Here is a 26,333-nt window from a genome sequence, read left to right as displayed (position 1 = left end):
CTTAACCAGAACATGTATTCAAAAGGAGGAAACCAGGGAAACAGTGTAATCCATACACTGGTTTGTGGAATGAGTTAGCTATACAAAGCTGACTTCCTTTTCTTGCGTATAAGGATCCATATGCTAGCTATGTAATGTGTATGTAAGACAAGAGTTTATTAAGCCTTAGTTTAAAAAATTTATCTTATTGAGTCTGGATTCAGAAACATAGCTTTTCTCTTCACCATGTACTTCATGGCATTTCAGGGTGGTCTGAAAGTTGCAGAAATTACAAAAAAACAAACAAACAAAAAACCAAAACATAAACCCCCAAACAAAAGCAAAACAACCTCCCCAACCTACAAATAACAAATAGTCCCACCCAAATAATACCAAAAAGAAAAAATTAATCCTCAACAAAAACTCACAACAAACCCCAGAAAATACCAACTTCTTTACCTGCGTAAAACTTAAAAGAAGTGGCATATATCTCCAGCCTTGACTGAGCAAGCAGTGCTCTCCAAAGGCTGCTTGGTCATTCAGGGTGCTGCCCAAAGAGACCATCATCTCCGATCAGTCTCTAACTACCAGTGCCCTGAACCGCCTGCATGCAGGGTTGGGTCTGCGGCTGCCAGTGCACCTTTCACCTGCCGTTTCGACCCTCGCCCGTCACTACAGGGCTTTGCAAATGTGGGTAAGGCCTTCGAGCCTGTGCAGTGGATTTTTTAGGTGAGACGCAGCACGCGCGGAACTGAACCCACCCTTTAATCCTAAGGTTCATTTGCCAGGGCCAAGCGAGCTTGGACGGTGGCAGCGAGGTCCTCAGGACGTAGGTTTAATTAGAGTATCCTTCTCTTAGATGGATGGCCTTACAGGGCTAAACAACTCCATCTGCCCAGGTTTGGAATAAGAGTTGTCCTTCTCCTAGGATGACTGCCAGAAGGCTAGTGAGCTCATCCTGCCCATGGATATATTGTATCTGACCCTACAGTTTTGACCTGTCTGGCATGGGCGACCCTACCGAAGGCACGTACCATCGCCAGCGTAGCTCGCAACCGCAAAGGGGTTCTTACACAGGCTTCTTTCCCATTAAAATGGTTAGGGCAAGCTTTATATTCCCTACTTTTCTGCCACTCATCTATATTCTATCCCGGGGAAATACCCAGGAACATCCCTTTGTCCTGACCACCCTTTCAGGACGCAACATATATATCCAGAACCTACCGAACCTGGGTGGTAGCTGCAGGTGAGCCAAAAACAAACCGTTCCAGCCCCCATACCCACCCGGGGTTCAGGTGTCTCTCAAGGCCCCAACCTGGCCAAGACCCCCAACCCTCAGAAGAACCCACTATCCACCCTGACCTTAACCTCCCCCTGCCATGTTACCACATATCTTCCCCCGCACTGCTCACCTGCGACACTTATATACAGGGCTGCCCTGCCCGCCCTCCCGCCAGTCTGAGGGCCCCCATGGCCTGCCTGACATCCTTCCCCTCCCCCAAACCAGACTGGCAAACCTCTGTGTGCTCTAAAGCTCCTGCTTCTGAAAAATAATTAAGTCTAGATATTCTGGGAAAGTGTGCTTGCCTGTTAGGCTTGGGAATGGTAGCCTCAGGTTTTTGATGAGTAAGTTGCCCTTTGTTTTTTTTCTGTCCCTCTTTACAGGGAGAGCATAATAAGGTTCAGTAGACTGCTAAATTTGGAATTATTAAAAGCCTTGCTCTCTTCTTGTTGGTTATGAAACCACTTAATCTTGCACTGAGAGCAATTAGTGCTTACTTGTTTACAGAGGTTTCTAATACCAAGCTTGCAGCCAGCTAATCTGTTTTTCAGTCTTTCACCCAGCCTTCTCATCTTGCTACTAATGACGAGTGGTGTAGGTATTTTTAGGGATCTTGGGTAGTACCTTGCCTTGACTGATCAGTCAAACTAGTGACAGGTGCACAAAGTGATTTTGTTTACATTAGAAGTGTAAAAGCAGTTTGTTTTTCAAAACCATGTTTACAAGTTCCACTTCTGGCACAATAAAAATATAGCACCCAGTTCCCCAGTAAAAAAAAAAATCAATTAGGTGAAGGTGAGTGATAACACTCTGAATGTTATCTAAAAGTTTGGGAGGTTTATAGATGCAAATTTGCTGCCTTTTTATTGCCAGAACAATGCTGGTTTAAATATGGACTGTGTCAGGATGAGTATTCTAAAGGATTTCATGCTCTACCTTTAAAGTTTGTCTTATGTCAGTCATGATTCACACTGTCAAAATCTGTGTCTACTCTTAAACAGTTGAAGTGTTGATTACAAAGCAGTTATCAGTGGATCTTCAGAAATGTTCCATGCTGACAGTTATAAAAATGGATTCTTTCAACAGGAGTATAGCAGCACTGACTTTAATCTCACTGGCTACATTAATGAACTTTCCTAATCCTCTCAATGCCATGCAGATCTTATGGATCAATATTATTATGGATGGACCTCCAGCTCAAAGGTAATTACATTAAATTCCATTATGTTCTGTAGTCCTTTTATTTCAGCAAGGAAAATGGTTCCTCATAAAGGAAACTGTGAAGTGTTAACCTTCAGTGAAATGTTTATGAAACAGCAAACTTTTTCTTTGAATTACAACGTTTGCAGTATGGTTCTATGTTAATTCCATTTGGTTTGCTTTAGTGACTAACAGTATTATGGGGGCAGCAAGGATACCCAAAGATCAGTGGATATGCCCATGAAACTTGCATGCAGGGTTTTGGCTTCCCTCTGGGGTCTTCCTCTGACCCTCTTCACTGCAGGTAGATGGTGGTGGGAGATATGGAGTGGAAATAGTAATAAATCCTCTTTCTTCCAACTCAGAAAATCTAGTTAGAAGCCGTGAATTATTTTATGATGATAAAAATGTAAGATATTCTTTTAATTGTAAGCCTTGGGGTGGAGCCTGTGGATAAAGATATTATTCGAAAGCCTCCAAGAAATTTGAAGGACAGCATTTTGACCAAAAACCTGATTGTTAAAATCCTGGTTTCATCAATAATTATCGTGTGCGGAACGCTGTTCGTCTTCTGGAGAGAGGTATGACAAAAGTGCAAAACTTAAACAATAACAACCTAATTTAAAGGAAATCCTTTCTATATCAGCGCTTGGAATTCAGAATTAATGTGAACTTAGTTGCAATTTTTGCCCATGCTTATTTAATACTAGCAGATTAAAGAGGAAGATTTTCAAAACAGTTGTTGAAACGAGAAATACAGTTTTATTCCCCAGCCTCTAGTTTAACACAGACTTTTCCAGGTCCCAAATCTACTTGGGAAACTTTGGCCCATCTAAAGTAAGTGTACAAATCTTCTAGCCAGACTGTTATGAAACAACCATTTGACTTTCTTTTCCCAGTAGAGAAAAATGTTGTTTGAACTTTTGATAGAGCATCACAGAATCCTTGCTATTCCATCTGCTTGCATAAATGTTGGCCATGAGACTTCATTTAATCGTAGTTCAGAATTACAAATTGTTATAAGTGTGTAATTTTTGCTGTATGATTTATTAAATCACTTTGGAGCAAAGAATATACTTTTGTTTCATTTCCTACGTAGTAGAACTTGAATTACTGTAATAACTTTAATTGTGGCAGATATAAAGCATGCTAAAGCCATTTAATTTTCTTTTGTTGGCAGTTAAGAGACAATGTAATAACACCTCGAGATACAACCATGACTTTCACCTGTTTTGTATTTTTTGATATGTTCAATGCTTTGAGTTCTAGATCTCAGGTAAGTGATTCTTATTGTCCATTTACACAGTATTTACACAATATGCACAACTTTCTTTGAAGGAAGATCTTGCTATGTTTGTTTCAAATGTTTTCCTGTAGATTTACTTCACACCTGCTATTAAGCTTCAGAGTTTCACATATTTAGTAGGTAGGATTTCTTAAATTACAGGTAAGTTAGGTTACTTAATTTGTTTACATTGCGCAGATCTGGTAGTAGTGCTTCTGTCCTGACAGAAGCAAGGAAATTGTTATTAAAAGCTGAAGTGTTATGGTTCTTTACAGTGTTGTGTAGACTTGGTGGGTTTTTTTCCCCTTACCAGAATCTGAAATTTCTTGAAGGCCTTAGCTTTTATAGTTTATATTTTATAATCCTAAACCCATAGTCCAAGGAAAATTTTTTAAACTGTTCTAATTTTTTGTTTTAAGGAAAGTCTGAAATTTTGTGCTAGTATACATTACTACATTTACTCTTAATTTGCAGTCTGTTTTCTGATGTGAATTGTCAGACCACCAAAAAAACCTTCCTTCTAGTATAGGGGGAACCTTTTTCTAATGCACTGTAGTTGCAGAAAAGTGAGCTCAGTATGCAAGTTGTTGACTATGAAGACAAGTCTTGTACTCTTTTTACCAGGGAGAAAATGCAATTAACCTGTTTAAGAACTTGTTCTGGTTTATCTAAGAGGTCAACAATAGTATTTTACATTTTTTCTAAAAGTCTGGATGAAAAGAAATTGTAATTACAAATTATTTTCTTGTCAAGATAATTAAGATTACATGTACAGTGTAACATATTACTTTTTTTACAGACAAAATCTGTGTTTGAGATTGGACTTTGCAGTAACAAAATGTTCTGCTATGCTGTCCTTGGGTCTATAATGGGGCAGTTATTGGTCATTTACTTTCCTCCACTTCAGAAGGTTTTTCAAACAGAGAGCTTGAGTGTCTTGGGTAAGAACAGTTCCCTTTTCAAAACTGTACATTAAGGATTAATTTATAAATGTGTTAGGTGATTGGAGCACTTTCTGGCTGTTTGCATACAACAGGAATACAAAGTCTGCTGACTCTTGTTGTTTTGTGCGGGAGATTTTTTGGGGTTTGTTTGTTTCGTTGGTTTGGGGTTTTATTGTTTTGTTTTGTTTTTTAAATACTTTTAGATATTTTCTTTGGGAACCATGATTTAAATGCATGTGGTACACAACTGATCACTGTGTTCTTAAATTTTTAACTGCTTATTTATACTGGGCTTTTTAATATAAATTTTGTTGCAGGCAACATTATATGCTTTGTAGTTTTTTTGAGCACCATTAATTTTGCTGTGTCACAAGTTTTTTCTCTAATATAAACACCTTATTTAGAAATCCCCATCCGTTATTATCAACTGCACTGTCACAGGGTAAATAAACATGGGGATTTTAAGAAGCTATAGATACGTAATGGTGTTAGACTCGTTAAGACTTAGGTTTATTACTTTTATGGTTTTCTGCAGATAAACTATTGTAATGAAATACATGTATTTACATAATTCTTTTTATTGTAGCATAATTTCTGATTATGTTAACTTTTTTTCAGAATTAAGTTAATTATGTTGCTAAAAATAAGGTTATGAAATAATTTAAAAGCTTGTAGTATCATGCCTGTACTTATGGTTTGTGCATAAACTATACATGTTAGTCTTCAGTTCCTGCAAAACATTGAATCTTGTTTCATTTCTCCGAACTTACCCAATGATTGGGAGAAAATTTGAAAGTCTTGTTCTTTTCTATGTCTCTCCTCAGCCTTAAATAGCAATTTTAAAAAAGGCTAATTATCTCTTCCAGATTTACTGTTTCTTCTGGGACTCACTTCCTCTGTGTGCATAGTGACTGAGATAATAAAGAAGTTTGAAAGAAGCAAGGAAAAGATCCAGAAACGTGGAAGTTCTTCTTCGTCAACTTCGTCTTTTCTCGATGTATGATGCATATTGCATTCTTTTGTTTGCAAACTTAGCGATTGCTGTCTAAAGATGTAGGAGAAAGCAAAACAATATTTGGAGTCTAAAGAAATCCTGAGGGCTTTTGACAAGTCCTTTGTTTCACTGGCTAATGACGAACTTCATGTTTCAAGACTGTTTAGAATTTAACTTCCAGCTGTGGAAGTAACAAATGAAATTATGCAACTTTGGTAACATTTTTCCTCAAACATAAATTTACTTTTGAGATTGAATGGTATTGCAGGGTGGGGGGTGGGGGTAGGGATTAATTTAAAGAAAGATCCAAGCCCAAGTCCCATTTTCTGCACTTAAAAGATATAACTGTGTAAAAACCTTCTCTTAGATATAAATATTTTAGTTTGTTTTTATTTAAAGCATTGTACTATTCTACTTTTCTGGTGGTGGGACTTTGCTACTAATACAAGGATAAAAATATTTCAGAGGCATTCCACTGGGTTTAGAGTCTGTCACAAGAGTGCCATATTCTAGCTACTGTATTTATTTACTTTATCCTGCAATGTGTAAGCGGCTCAAGTACCTTGTGCTACAGTTCTTTTGTATTCAGAGTTTGGGTTTTTGTTTTGTTTTGTTTTTTTTTTGCACAGGATGTGACCGCTGTCGGATCACTGTTTTTCTTTTCTTTTTCTGTGATTGAAAAGCCTATACTGCAATTTGAAGTAAATGTTTGCATTTCTTATAAGTGTGTTGTCTCTTTGTTTTAAAAGAAACTGGCATTTTTACACCAGATGAGCATGCTTGTTTTGATAGAATTGTAGATACAGGCTTTGTTTCATGTCTCGTTCGGTACTTACTCTAACACTTGACTCTTGGATCACTTGAGTGATTATAAGACAGTAGTTATTGAAATTATTTGTAGTGTACTGAATAAGAAAATGAATGCAATACTCCTTACTCTACTGGCAAAAAACCCCCACTCCTCTTTGAAAGAAGCTTCATTTTCCTTCCTTCTTCCGCCCTGTTCATAAAAATAACTTTTTATTGGTAATGTAACTTTAAATTTTAACCTACAAAATTACTTTTGTGCCTAGAAAAGCATGATAATAGATTTGTGTCTTGATGTGTTAAAAGTATCTTTAATTTATTACGATGTCTGAATACTCTCATATTCACTAATTGGAAATAGGTTTATTCCTCAAAATAGTCTTGTAGCTGTTGTCATCAGTGTCTTCTCATCATCCCTTGAGGAAATGCAAGGAATTATCATCTAGGGAATCTTGAAAAGAGGATGTCTGAGATCTCTAGAGGGAGTCAAAGACACAGTGGTATCTCTTCTGCTTGTAAACATGCACATATGCATCTTTCCTCACCGTAGCCTGCAAGTGTGGCAGTGGCATTGGCTCTGGACCATGCTGTCATGATTGTTATCCTGTCAGTTGATGAGGAATTGTCGGAAACAGGCACTGGAATATTTCTGCTCTTACCATTGTGACTTGCCCCATTTACCATGCTCAGAATGAGGGGAGTTCATGGAAAACAGTTTGGCAGTTTGGGTAGTGTTGTATGAATTTTTCTGCTAATATGTTGTTTTAATTGTTCTCTTCTTTTTGCCTTTGGAGATTCCCAGACTTGGTCAGGAATCAGGGCATGAGTGCACCACTGAGACTGCTTTATGCATGCAATTCATCCATTGCTCTGCCTGACTCAGGGCCTGCTCAATATGCACATATTACCTGGACTAACCATGTGCTGGAGATCTGATTATGTAAAGACAAAGACCCCAGCATGTGGTGCTCATCTCTTCCTGTGGGTTGTTAAGTGAACTGCTGAGCTGGTGGGGCCCGAACAAGATGACCTCTTACAGAAATGCTTTTGTGTCTTCAAGCAGAAGTTTCTTATTTACATCAGTTCTGCCTTTCCGAAGCTGAACAGACTTGAGAGTTGTTAACTGTCTTTGGCAAGTGGGGCTGTAGCTCTTCTATGCTGTAGGGTGTTCAGTATTCCAGAACAATTTCAGAACGCTTTATTAATAAAATCCTTAGTGTTCATCAATAAAGAGAGATAGTAAAAATTGACTGTGCATGCTGATGAAGAATCTCTTTAATAAACTTTGGTTTTGAGAAAGCACAGTAACTATACCTTTCACATAGTAGGTCTTAACTTGTGGTTGATGTTCTTCTGTGGGATTTGACTGCTTTGTGCGCTGCTCGTTATCTTGGAGCCCCGGAAGTCTAGATAAGTACAGAAGTGCAGATGATGCCAAATTGTTGTCTTCTCTTGGAATTGTCGTTGTCTAGTTTTTAAACAAAGGAGTTATGAAGTACACCTTTCCCAGCACAAGTCTTACTTTCTGAATAAGGTATGTCAGTCTAGACAATAGATAAACTGTCAGTCTCCTATGGACAGTTTTGCCTTCTTGGGGATGGACTTAATTGAATGCAATTCAGTTTAAATATGCTAAAAGTTTTGGTGCTGTGTTTTCTAATGGAAGATGAAATACAAGTAATAAATCAAGCTCAATGTCATTATTGCTTGGACTGAATTCCATTGCCAGTGATTTGGCTCTACTTGTGGTTCATTACCACCTCACAGCACGTTTGAGAGATTTTTCTGCAGAGCAGTTGAATCAATAGTGAGAACTTTCCACAAAAATGAGGAGGCATTTCTTGTGGGGTGAAAATAGGCAACAACCAAGGAATTTACTTGCTTTTACTAAAACATGGAATAAAGAATGTTTCCGTTTTAATAAGTAAAGGCCCTTTATTTTTTATTTTTCTTCCAAATAAGTTGGAGAACCTATAATGAGTCAAAAAGGAAAACTAACACTTGATTAAAATTCTGCATGGTAGCACTAGAATCAGTAATTATTTTCTTCAGCATACAGGATTGGTGTTTGCAGTGAGGTGTATGTCATTTCATCAGCAACAAAGAACAGCTGAATTCTGCATTGAGGACACATTTCCGGTACAGTAATTCTTAATCATTGAGTCAGCATTCCTAAAAGTATTCTTAAAATTCCGTGTGGTCATAGCAGTGTTTTTATCTGAAAGTGGAGTATTTGATCTTATCCCAGTCTTCTGAACTGTCTAATTGAAGATACCACTTCTCAGAAAGTCTCAAGAATTTTTATGATGTACAGCAGTTTTCCAGAATGGGATTCAAAGTAAATTAAGATCTCTCTTCTCATATCACTAACAAAGTGGAATCAAACATGGCTGTATTTTTATACTTCGGACTTATTTTACATGTGACTATTTCTGATGATTAAGAACTGTAAGGAATTACAACCTTGGTAAAATAAAACACATGGGATCATAATGGATCAGAGGATGATTTGGACAATTAAAGATTTAAGTTTTAGTTAGTAAAATCCAGATTTTTAAATTTAATCCCTTTCAACTTTTATTTGAAATTGTCTGATGGAGATATGATGCTATAGGCTGCTGCAAATAGAAATCTATTTAGAAATAGGTTGTGAAGTTCTGGTAACTTGCGGTGTGGTTGAGTGTAGCTGCCATCTGCTGGTAGTTTAGCAAGTAGCAGCTTTTGTACTGAAATCTTGCTATGACAGACTGTATCTCAAAACCAGTTTTCTCATTAATGTAACATCTTATAGATTTATTGTTTTCTTATTGACTGTATTAGGGCAGTGTCGAGATTCAGCTGCATGGTGTCAGAGATCTTTCCTCTAAGTCCCAAGATCTAGTGAGTTACTTCCATGTGAACAGATGTGATAGGGAGCATAAGCAGGACTGAAAACTTGAGCAGACAACGCAAGAAGCAAGCTTGAATTCTGGTAAGTAATGGGAACACTTTAATCGTGAAAGGTGGAAATCATGATTTTCCTAAATGTAAGAAAAGGTATGTGGATTCTTGAGGAGAAAAAACCAGAAATGTAGTAATTAGATTTTACGTGGGGAGGACACTGGAAAACCAATAGTTTTATAAGAAAAGCATTTATGTAAATTGATTAAATATGCTGAAAAGTTTGCTAATGCAAGGCACTGAGAAATACTGATGATGTAGGATTTTGCTTGTTAATTATAAACTGTTTTTCATTATTACCACGTTGATAAGTAAGGGTTTGTCAAGTAATTAGAGTACATCGGGGAGTCAAAACAAGTCGGCTGTTTTGGTGTAGGCATTACAGAAAGAGTGACAACATTTTGTTAAGGGCAGAAGATTGTACACAATTACTGTGACAATTACTTGGAATTAGCAAACCTTCAGAAACTTGCTCCCATGTGACAGCTTTGTGTGTGCGTGTAACTCTTTGTTTAACCATGTCACAGGGGAAGGGGGAGGAACAGAACCTGAAGTTTGTCCCTGAGTACAGTCAGTACCTATAATACTCAGTTGTCACCGAGTAAAGCTAGCTCTCCCTCAAAGTACAAGCACTTTACTTGTAAAGGCTGATTTTACAATATTTTTAAACTTGGCAATTTCCATTTCAATCGCATCTGTAAGACTATAATCACTGTGTTCCTCAAACACAAACTTCTGGATTTTTTGGAAGGGAGAAGTGTTCAGAGATATGAGGCAGAGCCAACTATAAATGTGCAGGAAAAGAATGCTTCAAAAATAGTCCAGCTCTGACATGCTGAACAACTTTGCTCTCATTTTCAATTAGACTGATACTTTAAAGAAAAACAAAACCCAGCTTTTATATTGCATCTCTTTTATATGAATATAAGTTACAAAAGATGAATAAAAAATCCCCTGAAGCAAGATTTTTGGTAAAGATTGAATCAGGATCTTTTGTGAAAACAGCAGAGCAAAATCCAATATGGTCACATATTTTAATGTAATTTCTTTCATCAGCATGGCATTAGAATTTATTCCAGGAATAATGCTTTCAGTCATCCACTTCCAATGATGCAAACCTATTAACACTGCAAAAACGCAGATTTTCTGGTGTTGCACACTTGGTGGCTGTTCTTTTCTTATTAGATGCTTTCTTCTTCTTACAGGAGTCTGATCTAGCCTTGGTTGTCTTCTGAAAGAATTCTGGAGATACAGTTGACTCCACTGCATTTAACAAAAGCAGATAAAGCTGAGTCATTTTTGGAGATAAAATAAACAGATTTTCCACTGAAGGTGTTGATTTAAGCTCTTGATACAGTCTGTGCACAAGGGTCCCAGTGTAAAGCCTGCTCAAAGGAAGGAGAGAATCTTCATTTAGAATTGCATTTTGACAGGTACAGAAACATGTTGCTTAATGAAACAACACAAATGCATACAGTATCCAACAGTGACCGCCTAAGGGACACCTATGCTACAGAGTATTTTTCTCTGTATTAACTGCTTTAAAGAAGGGAGTTCAAATGTAGGACAACTGGCCAAAGGAGTTTGACGCAAAATAAAACAACATGTGAACGTATTCCATCAGGGGTTTGTGTGGAAAGCAGATCTCTGAAACATCCTTACCTACTTAGGTCTGGCTCAGAGAGAGGAGTGCAAAGTAGCTGGTTGAGATACAATCCCATCTGAAGACAGCACTGCCACTGGCAAAAACTGTGTGCAGCATCTAAATCAAAGTCGTTATTTTGCAATTTCTTTTCCTTCCATTTTAGAAATTCGTTATATGCAATACTGTCATCTTCAGCACGTGAGACTGTGGGATATAGGTTATAAATAAAGAATGACATGGAAATAAATGTTCTGCTGTGAACAGTACAAAAGATATCTGCTATGTATAGGGTCTTCAAACCTCTGGTTCTTATTCAGGAAGCATTAGTAATGTTTTCAAATGGGTCAAACTTAATTTTAAGACATAACATTGTGTAAAAATTCAAGTATGAATATCCATGAGAATTGTAAAGTCAGGAATTCTGTTCGTTAGGTAATTTGCCAGACTGGGCTGTGAGGGGATCAAGTCTACCATTACCAGGGTTGGAATTGATTATCTCAGAGGTCTTTCCCAATCCAGTTGATGCTGTAATTCTGTGTGAGCAAATCCAAACAAGCTTCCCATCTCACTCCAACCCACTTGGAAACCTGTCAGCCTGGTTTCCATAAACTAGAACCTAAAGAAACTGCATAACCCTGGCATGCATCATCTTTGCCATCAAATGAAGGACTGCTGGAGCACATGTCACCATAACTCTAACAGGCATAAATATTACTGAAGCAATTTCTGTGATAATTTAGTACTTTCAGATTTGCATTCACAGGTAGATAAAGTGTACCTGGGCAACTCAGCATTATTAAGTACAGATGATTTTAGAAAAACTCAGAGGGTAAAAAAAAAAAGGAATGCTTCAATAGTAGGATGCACAAGGATGTTAACCTTATTTTTTGTAACTTTTATATCTAAATTAATATTTAGTCCTAAAAAAGGCATTTGTAAATGCAAATTAATTTTACAAGGTGGCAAAGTATTGTATTACCTATATAAAATGTTATATTGAGGGTTAGCACTATTTCTCTGCACATATCAATGCAGAGAATGTGACACCTCAGAATATAGTGTAAATCAGTGCTAATTCATCTAAATTTGGACACCTCACCGTAAGCGGGAAAAATTAATTATGGTACAGATTTTTGTAGTAGCTGAACACCTGAAATTGTATTCTTTGGAGACATACCTGGATCATCGTTTATCCTGTGCAGTTCTCCAGATACTATCATTAGAAGTAAAGCCTTTAATTGATGCAACTTAACTTTTGGTTCTGAACAACGTATCCAGTAACATGTTACAGCAACAGGGAGTTGTAAGTGAGTTGGGATAGATTCTAGGAAACTCATTTTCACTCCTAGAGTCTCTAGCAAAACCATCTGACGGCATGATGTGGACATCTGAAAATAAATTTAAAAATTGGAGTGGAAAAATAAAGGTAAGAGACTGTATTTGTTGTGAGCAATTTCCAAAAGGCAAATACATTTCTGGTTAAACTAGCTAGCACTTCAGATTTTTGATAAAAAATATTTAAATTTCATAGATATTCTGAACAGGAAATATTTTTAAAATATTACTTAAAACTTTAAAAACTACACCATTAAATGTCAGGTAGAAAGATAAAAGTAATCTTTTAGTATTGCATGAGGTGAGATTTTGAGAGGCTTCAAAGTCTTCATATCTTTATATATTCCATGTATTCCATAACTTGTTTGGAAATCTTGTTACCACAATGCATTAAAATTATGGAAAACATACATATATATGTGTATATATATATATATATAAAACCTTCATTCTTCGAAGTTATCCTTGCATTGTAAGATGTAATGGTGATCTCTGTTCTTAATATGTTGAAAACATGCTTACCTATAATCACAGTGAAATGTAAGTGTGAAGCTTGCATTTTTCACCTGCAGTGTATTAATTCCTAGCACATGTTCCCTCTTTGTTGTGCCATTTAACTTCTGGAAGTTAAATGTTATAAACTGTGCCCCTAACTTCACGCATGCAGTAGAATCGCAGCAGGCTGTTCAATTGTAATTCAAATGTTTTGTAAGCCTTGATTAGGATTGTTTTGCCTACTCTCAGGCAGACATCCCCATGGCAGAAGAGAAACTGAAGTCAGTTTTGTCTAGAGCACTTTCAATGCAGAATAACATTTCTTCTTTTACCTCCTGTTCAATTGATAATTTCCATATATTTAGTAAGGAAAGCTGTAATAGCAGAAGCTCAAATCCATTAAACAAACAGCACACATACCAATGTCTCTTATAATCCCAAAACATGATCTTTTAAAATCTTAAGCGTTGCATAATGCTCGTTTAAAAGCCCTGTGCCAATAACCTGCATAAAATAACCTCTATGTAGTAGGCCTTTGGATCCATAGCTGTCTGTAGCATTTAATGGGCATAGCAGTGATAGACTCGGTTCCTTTCCAAAGTAGCCACCAGCAAGTGATAAAAACATCCAGCACTGGCCACACACAGAAACGTGTTAACAGTTGATCTGAATACCAGAATGGATAGAGGACGTGGCTTAACTATGCAGAATTAAAAGACACAGACTGTATTTCTAGATGTTGCAGAAATTACTGCATACAAAACCTATTATGCAACTTCGGGAACGGGAGATTACTTTCCAACACGGCAAGAATTACAGTCTTAATCGTTAGAATTTAAATATACAGAATTCCTACTGGTGATGGGAACTAGCCTAGTATAACTTTCCTTTGGTTCCAGCTGTTTTTCAGGTGCTCCTCTGCTCTATCTGGCAAGCAGTAGGGGTTCACTTTAGCAGGAGCATACCTGGGGCAGGTAAAACTGCTGGGCAGCTGCAAGATGCACACATGAAATAATGATGATTTTTAGAAAAAGGCATGGGTCAGATTTTGTTTCAGAACGTTGCTCTGATGCATCCATAGCTTGATCAAATACAAAGTAGGTTTTGTAGTATTAAATTGGACTTATCTAAATGACATGAAACTGAGTTCCTTCCTATCATTATAAAAGCAAGTATTAGTGTAACAAAATCCACAGAATGAAATAAAGGCCTAGAATAGAAAATTTAGGGAGTACTGCATATACAAACAGTAACTCTTCATATCATTTATCTTGGCACACTTGAAGGGAGGCAGGAAGAGAAGGAGATAAAGGCAATCTATGTAGCTTCTTAAATATCACAGGTACCTCTGTAGGAAGTAGTTACTTACTGAGGTGGCTTAGTTCAGACATCACATTTAGCGACCAGCTGGCAACCATGAGTCCCAACTACTTTTGTCACTCGTGAAACACTGTTAACCGTGATCTGTTGTGACAACCATTTACCTCCATTAACTTGTCCAAAGGAAAACGATCATCACAAAAATCTGTGGGTAGGCTTGCTGCTTGAACAAATGTTTTTTTAATTGTCTTTTGGCATCTGTCAAATTCACATACAAGGGGCAGCTCGTGCGTCTGCTTACTTGGAGAAGCAGCTTCGTTATTTTGACGTACGCTCAGGAGCAGTCCATAGATAACTTGTCGAATGGGCAAAGATGCGCTATGAGCGCTCGGTCTCTGCATGTTCTCCACCTGAACGCGGAGGAAGGTACTTCTTAGTATCAGGGCATTGATGACGAATGGGGCCAGCTTACCTTTTGCCAAAGCATCAAGTACCCACTGTGGTACGTCTGCTTTCCTGGCAGCCTCGCATTCATACCTTCCATTCTGAAAGAAGTCTTCAAGATTCACATCAGACGGAGTGTAATCCTCCATTGAAGTGCACAGAAGCTCCCTTATTTCTTCCCTCTGGTGTTTCTTAAGGTGTTTCAGCACATTCTCGACGGCCTCGGTGGGCTCTGCAAACTGCGACAGCCAGTTCAGGAGCCCCTGGAGGCGGAGGTGCTTCCCGCCCTTCCCCGCCGCGCAGCCCCTCGGCAGGCGAACCTTGCTGTAGAACGCCTCCAGAGCTGCCAGGTCCATGTAGTCGTTCCCGTTCATGACGGCGAAGAGCGGGAGCAGGCTCTTGTTCAGGCGGCCGAAGTGCCTGCAGAATCGGTCCACGGAGTAGCAGCGGGCGGGCACGTAGCATCCCTGCGGCCCCTCCCCGGCGCACACGCTCTCCCACTGGAAGTGGGACAGCGGGCAGTACCCGCCTGCCAGGTCGAAGACGCAGAAGTCGCTGTCGAGGGAGAGGACGGGGCAGCCCCAGCTGTTGGCCAGCGCGGCGATCTCCCGGTCGGCCTCGGCGAAGCACTGCACGAAGGGCACGCCGAGCCGGCCCAGCGCCTGCACGAAGGCTTCGCGGGTCAGCAGCGGCGCCAGGCAGCCGCCGGCCCCGCGGGACAGCCCGTGCGCCGCCCGCAGCTGCTCGGCGGCGCGGCCCCGCAGCGTGGGCAGCTTCCTGTCCTCGGCGCCGCGCCCGCCGTCCAGCACCACGAACGGGGCGACGCGGCAGGACCGCAGGATGCCGAAGAAGTCGCGCACGGCCGCGGCGAAGGCGCCGTAGTCGCCGCCGCGTCGGAAGTCGGCGGCGGGGGCGAAGCAGAGGCGGTGATAGAGGCTGCTGCCGTCGATGACCAGCTTGGTGTCCCGCACCCGCAGCTCGGTGAAGAACACGCCGCGCTCCTCCACGAAGCCCGTCAGACCCTGGACGCCCATTGCGCCGGAAGCGGTGCGGGAGCGACACGCGGAGCCCTCCGCTCCCAGATCCGCTTCCTTTTCCTCTCTCCTTCCTCCCGCCCGCCCGCTGTCGGGCGCGTGCGCGCCGTCTCCTAGCGACGGAGCCGCAAACACAGCGCTCCGCGCCGGGAGAGGGGCGCGGCGCGGCGGGGCTGCTCTGTCTCTCCGGCGCTCTGCCTGCCCCGCGGCGGCCCAAAAGGAGTCGGAGGACCCAGAGGGATCGTAGTCCCGGCCGTCGGGGCCGGGCGCTGAGTCGGCAGGAAGCGGTGGGAAGGTGGGATACCTGCTCGTGGGTTCCGAGCAGTCCCACCTGTCCCAGAGGGGTGAGGAAAGGGGACGGAGTGAGGGCACGCCGCCGTCGCCCCGGTCGCCCCGGCGACCCTCGGAACGTGCGTTTTGAGTCTTACACGGTTTTTTAACAAGGTAATAACATCTCTCAGGTTATCCTAGGGAATCTCGGCTTCCCGAATGTGCGTCAGATACTAAATATCTTCTTTGATAGTCGAGTACATTTGACCTTGTTTTACCATCACTCTTAAGCTCCTTTGCTACCGGCGCTGCTAATAAAATCTTAATTATCCTTTCTCTGGGTAAAAAACTCTCAGTAAAAAACTAAGCCAAATGAGATTATGTTACTTTAGGCTTGGGTAAGTTTATAAAGATGTTGCCGAAAATAATAATGGAGTCAGCATTAAGAAGTGTTTTTGTTTGTTTGGGGGGTTTTTTGTTTTTTAACGAGAGAAAAACCAAGGAAAATCTTGGGGTTTTTTATTTTCCAAAACATTTAAAGGAGCGGGCCAGTGAAGTCACTGGCAGGAAAAAAAAAATCAAAGTAGTAAGTACTGAGATTATTTACAGCTTAAATATAAAACCTCTGGAATTTGTGCTGCAGGTGGTGGGAGGTAGCAAATGTTGATGTAGCACAGTGGTTCTTATGGAATAAAAAGAAAACCTGATAGAACTGGAAAATGGCCTTGATTGACAAAGAAGGGTTTATCTTGGAAGCAGAAAGTGTCAGTATGTTAGCTGTTGCTAAAGAAACCAGAAGGTTAATCTTTCTTAAATAAACTAAGAAAGGGAAGAAGTTGAGATGCTTTGTGCTTAGCATGTGTAGGTGAAACTATGAAACCCTAAACAACAACTTCCTTTTAGCTTACAGCTCAAATAGGAAGATCTAACTCTAGCCAAGGAAGAAAGTATTTTTTAAAAAAAGTGATCCAGAAAACGTCATTGCATTATTTTGGTTGGCATCAACAGTCTGCCAGACTCTGGGATGGAACTTGGTGGTGGTGGGAGGTGGGTGGGACAAAATTTAGAACATAAACTGTTTACCAGTGTTACTGAATAGGGTATACTGGGATTTTTGAGGAAAAGGGAGCTGAGGAGTTGATTTTTTTGAGTTATCTTTAGTTGTTCTGAACTTTAATGGAACAATTGATGCTGCTGCTTGGGAAATACCTGCTCAGTGGGAGAAGATGGACACTGGTGGGAACTACAAGGAAAGTTGGGCTAAATGTTTGAGTGAGGTAGGAGAGGCTACTGGTACATGCACTTCTTGAAGTATCAGTCAGTCTTATGGTTGAGTCAGTCTATTGACTCATACGGGGTATTTCTTTCAATCCACCCTTTCTGTGCCACTAAAATGTGCCTGTGATGTCCCAATGGCAATCACTGTCTCCTGCCTTATAACACTATTCGGCAGTAGATATCAAAGCATTTCACAAAGTTACTATTATTATATAGAGAGGGGAATTGAAGCATAGAGTAGGTGGTGAGAGGCATTATAAGGAAGCACAGAAGTTACATTCAATGGGCTACTTGATCTTAAGTGTGATATTGTGGTGTAAAGGATTGTGATATATTCCTAGGGTCCAAGGAAGTATGAAAATTTGAAGGTGAGCTGTGCCAAGTGACTCTTCTCTTGAAAAATAGGTGTAGATAGCTCAGCACTTTTTCTAAGTGTAGTTATTTCAAAAGGCATTTATGAAGGCGTGCATAAAACAGCAACTAGGAAAATAGTAAATGAAAATATTATGTAAACTTTCTAGAATTGGCAGTGTAATATTTTATGGAGTTCATCTTCCTGCACTCTCCTTCTCCACACCTCAGTGTGATCCATTTATGTTTCTACAGACACATTTCAGAGAAAGCTGACATTCTTTCTTTAGCGTTTGCATTTCAAAATTTTTGTCAGTGTTGCTATCTGAAAGAGAATAAAAAAAAATAAATTAGGAGTATTTCAGTTCAAAAAACATACAGAATTTGCATTATTAATATGTCTTGTAACTAAAATTTATCTATTTCATAGCATAGTGACAGTGCAATGTCAGGCTTTTGGGCACAGTGTGACAGCAGGTCAGCAGATGGGTATTAAAATAGGTTCTTGCACATATACACACACACACACACACTCAGACTTTGTTACTGCAAGATACAAATTTGTAATCTTAATTTAGGGTCTGCATTTGTTTGGAAGAGAAGCCAGTGACTTGGAACCTAAAGTTATATAACTTTTAAAATTAAACAGTTTGTCTTTGTTCTTCCAAAACAATAACAAAAAAGGTGCATTTTTATGCACTTGCCTTCACCTTAAGATGAAATGGTGAACAAGCCTAGCGTGGGCATGCTGCATTGCAGCTCAGGCAGTGCTGACAGATAGTAGTATTAACACTGACCTTGCAATATCTTTATTTGTTCCAAAGGATCCTCAGGCATAAATGACTCAGGTAGCATTATACAAAGACAAGGTAATGAAAACAATATTGTTGTATTATATGCAGTGAAACACCTACCCTTTATCATCTGCAATGAGGAAGGTTGAGTAAACAAAGTTACTCTAAACTCATGCTCAGTTATTGAAAACCATAGACACATTAGAGGTTTGCCTTTGCAGTCCCTCTGTTTGTAGAATTAGGACTTCAATTAGACAAGAACTGCAAACCAAAGCTAGACTGTTAGAAAGGTGGGTCACGAAAGGACATGGCAGAGGAGAAATTAAGAACTTTTGGAAGGATTGGGTTATATTGAAAGTCTCATAGGCTTGCACGTAGCCACAAAACTCTAATTTGCAGAAGATATCACTGAATCACAGAGAGCTGTGAGGTCAGCACTGAAACAGATGGTGAATTCTGATGCATAAGTGAAAGAACAGATAAAACAGCTTAGGAGTTGTTGATGGGAGAGAACTCAAATTATGGGTGGAGGTTATGCTTCAGTATATACAAAAATCTTGAAACTTTTATCCTGGAACACAGATATCTTTGGTGTCAGGTACTGTGGTGGTATGAAGACAGATGTTGAGGAAGAGTTGCCATATCTAGGGGAATTGTCAGGTGAAATACAGCTGTAGTTGTCATTGCAAAAAGCACCTGAGCTTTTCAGTAAGCACCTGCATGTCATTTCCCCTATGTTAGCAGTTCAGTGAGTTAATTTAAGGTTGTTTTAGAGGGAGACTGACTATGTCACATCTACAGTATCTGTAGTTTGGTTATCAAGTCTGCTGCCCAGAGCTTAACAGCTAGCAATTCTACTTAATTTGTGGTTTGGTGCCAGCTAAGCACTATAAGCGCTGCCATAGAATTAAATGAAAAGTTTAGTAAGAGTAATACATTGACAAATCAATTTTTTTTCTGTTTCAAGTGATTTTTGTGAGCATCCATAGAAGAGTAAAGGGATTTGAAAGCTACATTCTAGAGAAATTTGTGTCGTTTTTGCTACACCGAGAAATGCTGAAATTTCAAGAAACTGCTAAGCATGTCGCTGTTGCCAGATTTAATTCTGCTTGCCGAGATGGAGTGATTGCAAGAAGATACACTATTCAGAGGAAACTTGGCAATGGGAGCTTTGGAAGTGTGTATTTGGTTTCTGACAGAAAAGCAAAACAAGGAGAAGAATTGTAAGTAAAGCCTTCACATGCTTTAAATAAAAATTTTGCAACATATTTCTTGCACTGTGGATGTTTTTCTTTGTGTCTCATGTCTCAGTTTGGTGTTACACTGCAGCCTTAACTGTTTAACTTTAGTGAGGATATAAGGTAAAAGCAGATTTTATGCTGACTCAACATTCCAACTCAATCTGGTTTTGTTTAATATAGTTTATCTAAGCCCTTTTTCATTTGTTTGTGCATGGCAAGAGTGGAAATAGATAAAAAAAGTCAGACCCTTATCTCCATATTGATGTACACCTCTGAAGCTTTGTTAAAAAATAATAAAACTAGTAAAAACATATGTAACATACCTATTTCTCAGTGTCATACCTTGGACAGGTTGCTAATGTAAGATTAACTGCAGAGAAGACTCTTGCGTTTACATAGAACCAAGGTAAATTTTGTCACTGTCCTGACAAGAAGCAGGGCAAAGGTACATACTCATTTTCACAAAGTTGCTCTTCTTCTTTGTAACAAAACCGTTTGCTAAAGGCTTAAAGGTTTATAATTTATAAGTTATCATTTCATAATTATGTCAATACATAATATATGTGTGTATAATATGATTGTATAGTTTATTTTTGAGGTCTTTTTAATTTATAAATGAACTCAATTCTTGAAGTTGTTTTTTTTATGGAACAATTACTGATGTACTGGGCATTTGCCTTTCGTCCAATGCTTATCTATCTTCATGAACATGATGTTTTTCTTTTTAATGCTTCAGAAATCAGCTGTTACTTGCACGCATTCTTAGAATATTAACAGCATAGTGAAATGTGGGTCTTCACACATTTGCTGCTATAGCACAAGCTGCCAAACCTCAAAACCAAGGAATATGCACTTATCCTTTAAGTAGCTATTTCTATATTTTTTTCTTAAGAATTTTGAGTGATTGAGCAAACATTCACTGCCTGCAGCATTTCATGTCTGTGTTTTTTTAGGGATGAGTCTGAGTGTGTCCTCTGCTACCTTCGGGGCAGAGACCGAATATCAAGTGACTTTTTTTTTTTTTAATCAGTCTCTTTTTGTCACCCCAGTACAATACAAATACAACAGTATTTAACAAGCCCAATTGCTGATGTGGTGCTCTAGTTCAGCCATCGATCACTAGGTGGTGCTCGCGTATCACAGTTCATTCCTTCGGTGCCTCGAAAGTAGGATGGCGAGCGGATCCACTCAAATTTCCATCGCGTCTGTGCCAATAGATGGCACAAATACTGTCGCAGGTAAACTTGAAAACGCAGGTAGCATAATGAGCTGGAGTGTAGTCACTTTCTTCTATTTATAAATACTGGTTTTAGGTGGTAAAATATGCTGGAAATCACATTCTCAATACTACTTTCAAATCAGAAAATAATCTGTTATGGAACTGTATATTTACTGCTTCTGTTATATATATACTTTTGAATGAAAATTTAGGTGGCTATGGCTCTTACTCTTTAAAAAGAGCAAGTGCTTAATACAACTCTGAAAGCATTTTGACAGATCAAACCCCAAACAATGCAATTGTGACCTCAGCAGAATTAGAAGTCTATTTTTATTGTTTTGGTGATGATCTAGAACATGTTGAGACAAATATTATGTACAGCGTGAACTCAGCCACAGATAGTTTCCTGAAAATTGCTCTAGTCTAAAGCACTATGAATAGGAAGAAATAATAATAATAGGAATAAATAATAAGGAAACAAATTCCCAAGAAAGGTGACATCTTGGATATTGGTACAGAAACCATTCAGGGATATCTTTTCAGTTTTCCATTAGTGCAACATCTACAGAATAAGCTAAGGCAGAGACTAACAATGGTTATCATGTAATTTCATATATGCTCAGCAAAGCTTTTGCATGATTCTAGAAATAGTTTTGTGTCATGCCTTGTACTTTGCTACCCCTCTAGGGTCATACCTGTAGTGAGTGAGTTGCTTCATCTGGAAGGGAGAGAGGATTGATTTTTTTGGGGCGTGCCTCAAGTTAACAGGCTTACTTCGCATATAGCTGAGAGCTGCTCAGGCCAGCAATGCCCACCTCTCTAAGAAATACATGCCTGCTTCATACTTATCTCTAGTTCTGTGTATGGATGGGATTACTGACTTCCCGACTGTCTAAGCCAAGAAAATCCCTAGTCATACAACACATCTTCTGTTGAGGAACGCTGTTTTCCTTTAGAAAATAATGGTTGCAAGTCCTTGTATATTCTCAAATGTGCTTGCTTAGTTTCTGATTCTGTGTAAGTTTAGTGAACAATAAGTTTTCTGTTTGTATTGATTGTGTTTATGTTTTTCCAGGGTATATTTCCAAGTATTTTTAGGGCCAGGAAGATGGTGAAGGGTCAAGAGGGGGAGTTGTATGAGGAGTGGCTGAGATCACTTGGTTTGTTCAACCTGGAGGACACTGAGGGGAGAACTCATTGCAGTCTACAACATTTAATAACAAAAACTGATCTCTTTGCTGTGGTGACCAGTGACAGGACCCAAGGGAATGCCATGAAACTGTGTCATGGATTGGATATTAGGAAAAGGTTCTTCCCTCAGAGAGTGGTTGAACACTGGAAGAGGCTCCCTAGGGAAGTGGTCATAGAACCAAGCCTGCCAGAGTTCAAGAACTATTTGGACAATGCTCTCAGATACATGGTGTAATTCTCAGGGCTATTCTGTGCAGAACCAGGAGTTGCACAAGATGACCCTTGTGGGTCCCTTCCAGCTTAGGATATTCTATGATTCAATATTATCCATGGTAGAGAGGGAGAAAACCAAACCAGTGATTAGTATTCTGGATTGAGATGGTGCCACCTTGGGGTTATTTCAGACTGGCTGTTAGATTTAAGGATTGCAATTACCTCATTTTGAGGTATCTGCTTAGTGTAGACGTGATTAATAACTTTTCCGAGTTTCATGACAATTTCCTAAAAAGAAAAGTGCAAGTTTTTCATTTCAGATTTATGGCTAGGGAACATGACTTCTGTCTTCCATGTTTGTGTAGTAGGTTATTCCTTCCACTGAACATCTTCTGCAAGAGCTTTTGATCCTGTTGGGATGATTCTCATAGAATATGACAGAGGGTTAAATATCTCAGAAGTCCCTGCAACTTGAAAACAGACAGCAGAGTAGAGACCCCAAAAGAGAAGGGCCAGAAACTGGGAGGGTCTTCACTGTGAATGAAGTTTCTCATGTACTAGACAATCTACACAGGAGAGAGATTATCAATTTTCCCCAATTTTGGAAGAAACTATAGTCAGAATTTATATCATCTTAGACCCTAAATTCAGTTAAATACAAGAGACACATCTGTACAAAAGCAAGCTACTTAGTTCCAGTTTACACAGGATGCATTGGTTTGTGTATTATTTGATATTTATTTGTTTCTAAACATCATGGACCTAGACCTACACAAAATAGTTAGATTACTTGATTTGTGTAGAGAAAGTAGCAGGATTGTACCAGCATTTTTACAACAAACAGTAGTCCCTGCAGGCACTTCTATCCGAGTCCCCCTGAGTAGCTTATCAGCTAATTCTTACAGGTAATTATGGTTAAATCTTAAAGAGATTTAAGTTCAGCAGTAATCTTGAAGGACAGTGCCATCACTTAGAGATAATGAATGTCCTAATCAATTGTGCCAAGAGAAGCTCTGGGTTAAGTTCTGCTAATTCATAACCTTGTATGGGCAAGCAGCTGAAGTACACAGTAGGCAATAGGGACTTCTCGTTCATAAATATTCACAAGGTACTTACGTGTCCCTGTGGTGGAAAGCACACGCTGACAAGTGCCAAGCTCCCTGGACTGCTCTACTGTGTGGTAACTGTGGGGTGTCAGCTCAACTTCTGCATCTGACTTGCATTAGAGCGTTAATCCAGACTCATGCTATGATTCCTTGGAAACTGTGCACTTAGCTGAATAATTCATCATGTGACTTTCAATTATTTATGACTTCTTATAACAAATGAAATAAAATCTAAAGGTGGAAGGGATTTGTAACTTATGAATATCCAAGCAACAATCAGCAGATCGCTGTGTTGTCAAATTCTTGTGTTTGCTGCCTGTTTGCTTCTCTGAAGGTATTCCAAGGGAATGGTCATTTGCTACTGAATTGATTAAAACAGTAGCAAATTACTGCCAGTTTGTCATGTGCATGTTCATCTAATTGCACTGCTTTCCTTTTTTGTTCTCCCTCTTTCATAACAAAAAACTAGAAATTAAAACTGGAATCCATCAGGACATCTTAGATTTGTAAATAGATATTCATGATCTCCTTGAAAACTAATCAAAGGTGTGTTTCCTGTAGGACCTTCTTTGTTTGCTGCTAATTTTTAAATAAGCTTTTCTTAGCAAACCATCCCTTGCTCGCTTCAGTCACATGTCCTGTGCTGCTTCGTGTAGGGTCAGCTGCTGTGTGTCAGCAGAGCTGCCATGGCTGCTGAGGTGTACAGTCATACTTGGCCCCAAATAAGAGACGATAATAGCACTGACAGAGAGGCCTTGTGGATTTAGCTAGAGCAGTTTGAGGAATTAGCCTTCATGAGCTTTCCACTTGAGTGGCCAAGCGTGACTTTCATATTCTGTGAGCAATGCTATGGGAGTCAAGACTTAGAGCTAAGTGTCCAAGTCCTTGCTGAAACCTCTGTAACAGTGGTTGATGCACTTGTGTCTGATTTTAAGAGTACACCTGCAAATGGAGGTTACCAGGGAGTGAAACTGTAAATGTTTTGTTTCAAGATTAGCAGGCGGTTCTAGATATGGCCACAATTGTTTCAGATAATTTCTAGTGCAGACCGATACTGGTTCAGAGACAAGTTTGATAACCCCAGATTCAACCAAAGCAGATCTCTAGTCCCTGCCTCCTGCATCACTGTCAGTGCCCAGCTTTTCCTGCGGCCCAGCATTGGGCTCCTCCAGTAGAGCTCCTCCAGGTTTTCAGACCCTGGAGTGAAGGACCTGCAGTCCTGCCTTGCAGTGGGACTGTGACAGTGCCGAAGTACAGCATGGGTGCAGAAGGCAGGAGCTGCTGTTAGAGCCCACAACAGTTCTGCATTCCTCTCTCCAGTAAAGCTGTGCTTTTACACAGCTACCACAAAGCTACAGAAACATACACACACCTGCATCTTTGCATATGGATGTTCTGCTAAAATTGGTAGCACAGCAGAATTTATCATTGCAACACATAGAAGTCCAAGAAATGGACTATCTCACCCTGGGATGATTTATTTAGAGGTCAGGGTAAGAAAGTTTGGAAATTTTTTGTGCTAGATGAACCTCCAGTGGGGGCTGCAGGGTAGCTTGGCACTGGAGCACAGATACAAGATTTTACCCAGCCCATGCTGGGGATGGATTTGGCAATTTAAAGCCACAGCCATGCTGTAGTCCTTTGCACAGGCAATTACTTTGTTAAAATTTCTAGTTCCCTCATTATCAAAAAGCATAAAACCTGACATTCTGTGGCTTCTTTGAAATCAAAAGGTGATTATTGGAACATGTCAAGACCCTTTGCTCAGCTTGTGTAACACGGATGTCTGTGAAATCCTCTGCAGCAATGTCTGATACAAGTTTTACATCTGCTTAGTCATCTTTATGAGCTTTGGTTGTATTGTTATTGGGTTTTCTTTTCTCTTTCTTTTTTTTTTTTTTTTTGTTTTTTAACTTCTCTCCTTCTAGTATACCTTTTTTTGACTGAGTAGCCTACTTTTTCATTTTCATTGGGATTTGTCCATTTGACTGGGGTGGATTCTAACTAGGAATTTAATATATGTGAGTGGGAGGCAGAGTGCCTTAAAGGAAATATTACTTGAGTTTACAATAAATCTCATTCCTCACAGAGCTGAGCTCCGGGGAGCTCAGTGCTGCAGCGCTCAACACATTCTGATGTGATGTGCAGGCAGTGAGTGGTGCTGATGGTTGAGTTCATTGTTTCGAAAATTGTTTACAAGTAGCACTTTCATTTCGGTGGAGAGTTGTGCTTAAGGCATTATTGGTGAATTACCTTTCTTTGAGGTGAATGGCAGAGAAAGAATTTAATGATTTTGTAATTAAGCCAATGCCTTGAGATCACTTCTGTCTCATTCGTTTTGTTGAAACTGATGTTTAGTTTTTATGCATTTGTAAGCTAGCTTTAATAAGAAAATGGAGAGGTGCAGTATTATTCCTTTGGGTTGAACTGTGGCCACCTACCTCAAAGATACCGTATGTTATTGAAATATTTCAATATGGCTGTCTACTGTATCTTCTCACAAGTTAACCTTGTTGGCAAGGTGTTTTCTTTTGTCAGCATCAAGGATGTTGTGACTTCTTCCATGCAGAGTGAGCCTCCAGTTCTTTGTTGCATTCAGTACATTGTAATGAGAAAACTGATGCAGTGAGGGGAATTGTGGATTTGCTGGACAGTCAGTGAATGTTTCCCTATTTTTTTTCTATGCTCTTTGGGTTATACTTATGTGATGTATTAGCAAATATAATTCCTAGTTCACTGTTTCTCTTAACATCAATGATGTGTCCTTCATGTGTTCTAAAATAACTTTTCAATATTGGTGGTTAGTTGCTTCATTTCTGAATTGCACGTTTCACTGATCGTTGAGATCACAGCATCATACTCGGGAGGGCTAAAAAGTATTAAAAGATTTTTATCTAACAGTGGATGTTATATATGCAGTTATTTTCCTCAGCATTGCTTGATTCCCTTTGCCTTTGATTGTAGAC

At 39.5% G+C, this 26,333-nt stretch overlaps 3 protein-coding genes across 14 annotated transcripts in view; 2 read left to right on the top strand and 1 right to left on the bottom strand.

Moving 5' to 3' along the window:
- ATP2C1 (ATPase secretory pathway Ca2+ transporting 1) overlaps positions 1-10,775 on the top strand; it is a 68,239-nt gene extending 57,464 nt beyond the window's left edge. For 10 of the 11 annotated variants that reach the window (XM_032677802.1, XM_032677512.1, XM_032677778.1 and 7 more), the window contains 8 exons: positions 2,348-2,464; positions 2,895-3,042; positions 3,642-3,737; positions 4,546-4,687; positions 5,557-5,687; positions 8,544-8,630; positions 9,312-9,462; positions 10,637-10,775. In XM_032677802.1, coding sequence (XP_032533693.1) covers positions 2,348-2,464; positions 2,895-3,042; positions 3,642-3,737; positions 4,546-4,687; positions 5,557-5,687; positions 8,544-8,630; positions 9,312-9,422 — 832 coding nt within the window. In that variant the 3' untranslated portion in view covers positions 9,423-9,462; positions 10,637-10,775. The remainder of the gene's footprint in view (positions 1-2,347; positions 2,465-2,894; positions 3,043-3,641; positions 3,738-4,545; positions 4,688-5,556; positions 5,688-8,543; positions 8,631-9,311; positions 9,463-10,636) is intronic. The other variant, XM_032677590.1, reaches the window with a different exon arrangement.
- On the bottom strand, positions 10,452-15,798 carry ASTE1 (asteroid homolog 1). The gene is made up of 4 exons (XM_032677816.1): positions 14,391-15,798; positions 12,254-12,464; positions 11,094-11,280; positions 10,452-10,816 (listed from the first exon to the last, which is right to left on the bottom strand). Exons 1-4 carry the CDS (start codon positions 15,702-15,704, stop codon positions 10,522-10,524), a joined length of 2,007 nt encoding a protein of 668 aa, XP_032533707.1. The 5' UTR covers positions 15,705-15,798; the 3' UTR covers positions 10,452-10,521.
- NEK11 (NIMA related kinase 11) overlaps positions 15,367-26,333 on the top strand; it is an 85,678-nt gene continuing 74,711 nt past the window's right edge. The window contains exons 1-2 of one of the 2 annotated variants that reach the window (XM_032677839.1): positions 15,367-16,148; positions 19,365-19,620. In XM_032677839.1, the coding sequence (XP_032533730.1) occupies positions 19,451-19,620 (170 nt within the window). In that variant the 5' untranslated portion in view covers positions 15,367-16,148; positions 19,365-19,450. The remainder of the gene's footprint in view (positions 16,149-19,364; positions 19,621-26,333) is intronic. The other variant, XM_032677829.1, reaches the window with a different exon arrangement.

The sequence above is a fragment of the Chiroxiphia lanceolata genome, chromosome 1 (genome assembly GCF_009829145.1).
Source record: "Chiroxiphia lanceolata isolate bChiLan1 chromosome 1, bChiLan1.pri, whole genome shotgun sequence".
Classification (NCBI taxonomy): domain Eukaryota; kingdom Metazoa; phylum Chordata; class Aves; order Passeriformes; family Pipridae; genus Chiroxiphia; species Chiroxiphia lanceolata.
This window is presented reverse-complemented; position numbering and strand designations above follow the sequence as displayed.

Excerpts from the sequence above, each read along its gene's own strand:
- ASTE1 (XM_032677816.1), bottom strand. The coding sequence starts at position 15,704 with ATGGGCGTCCAGGGTCTGACGGGCTTCGTGGAGGAGCGCGGCGTGTTC. Across the intron at positions 11,281-12,253 it reads CAGGATAAACGATGATCCAG|TCTCACGTGCTGAAGATGAC; the intron begins GTATGTCTCCAA and ends TATATCCCACAG. Across the intron at positions 10,817-11,093 it reads TCTGAGCCAGACCTAAGTAG|GCTTTACACTGGGACCCTTG; the intron begins GTAAGGATGTTT and ends TCCTTTGAGCAG.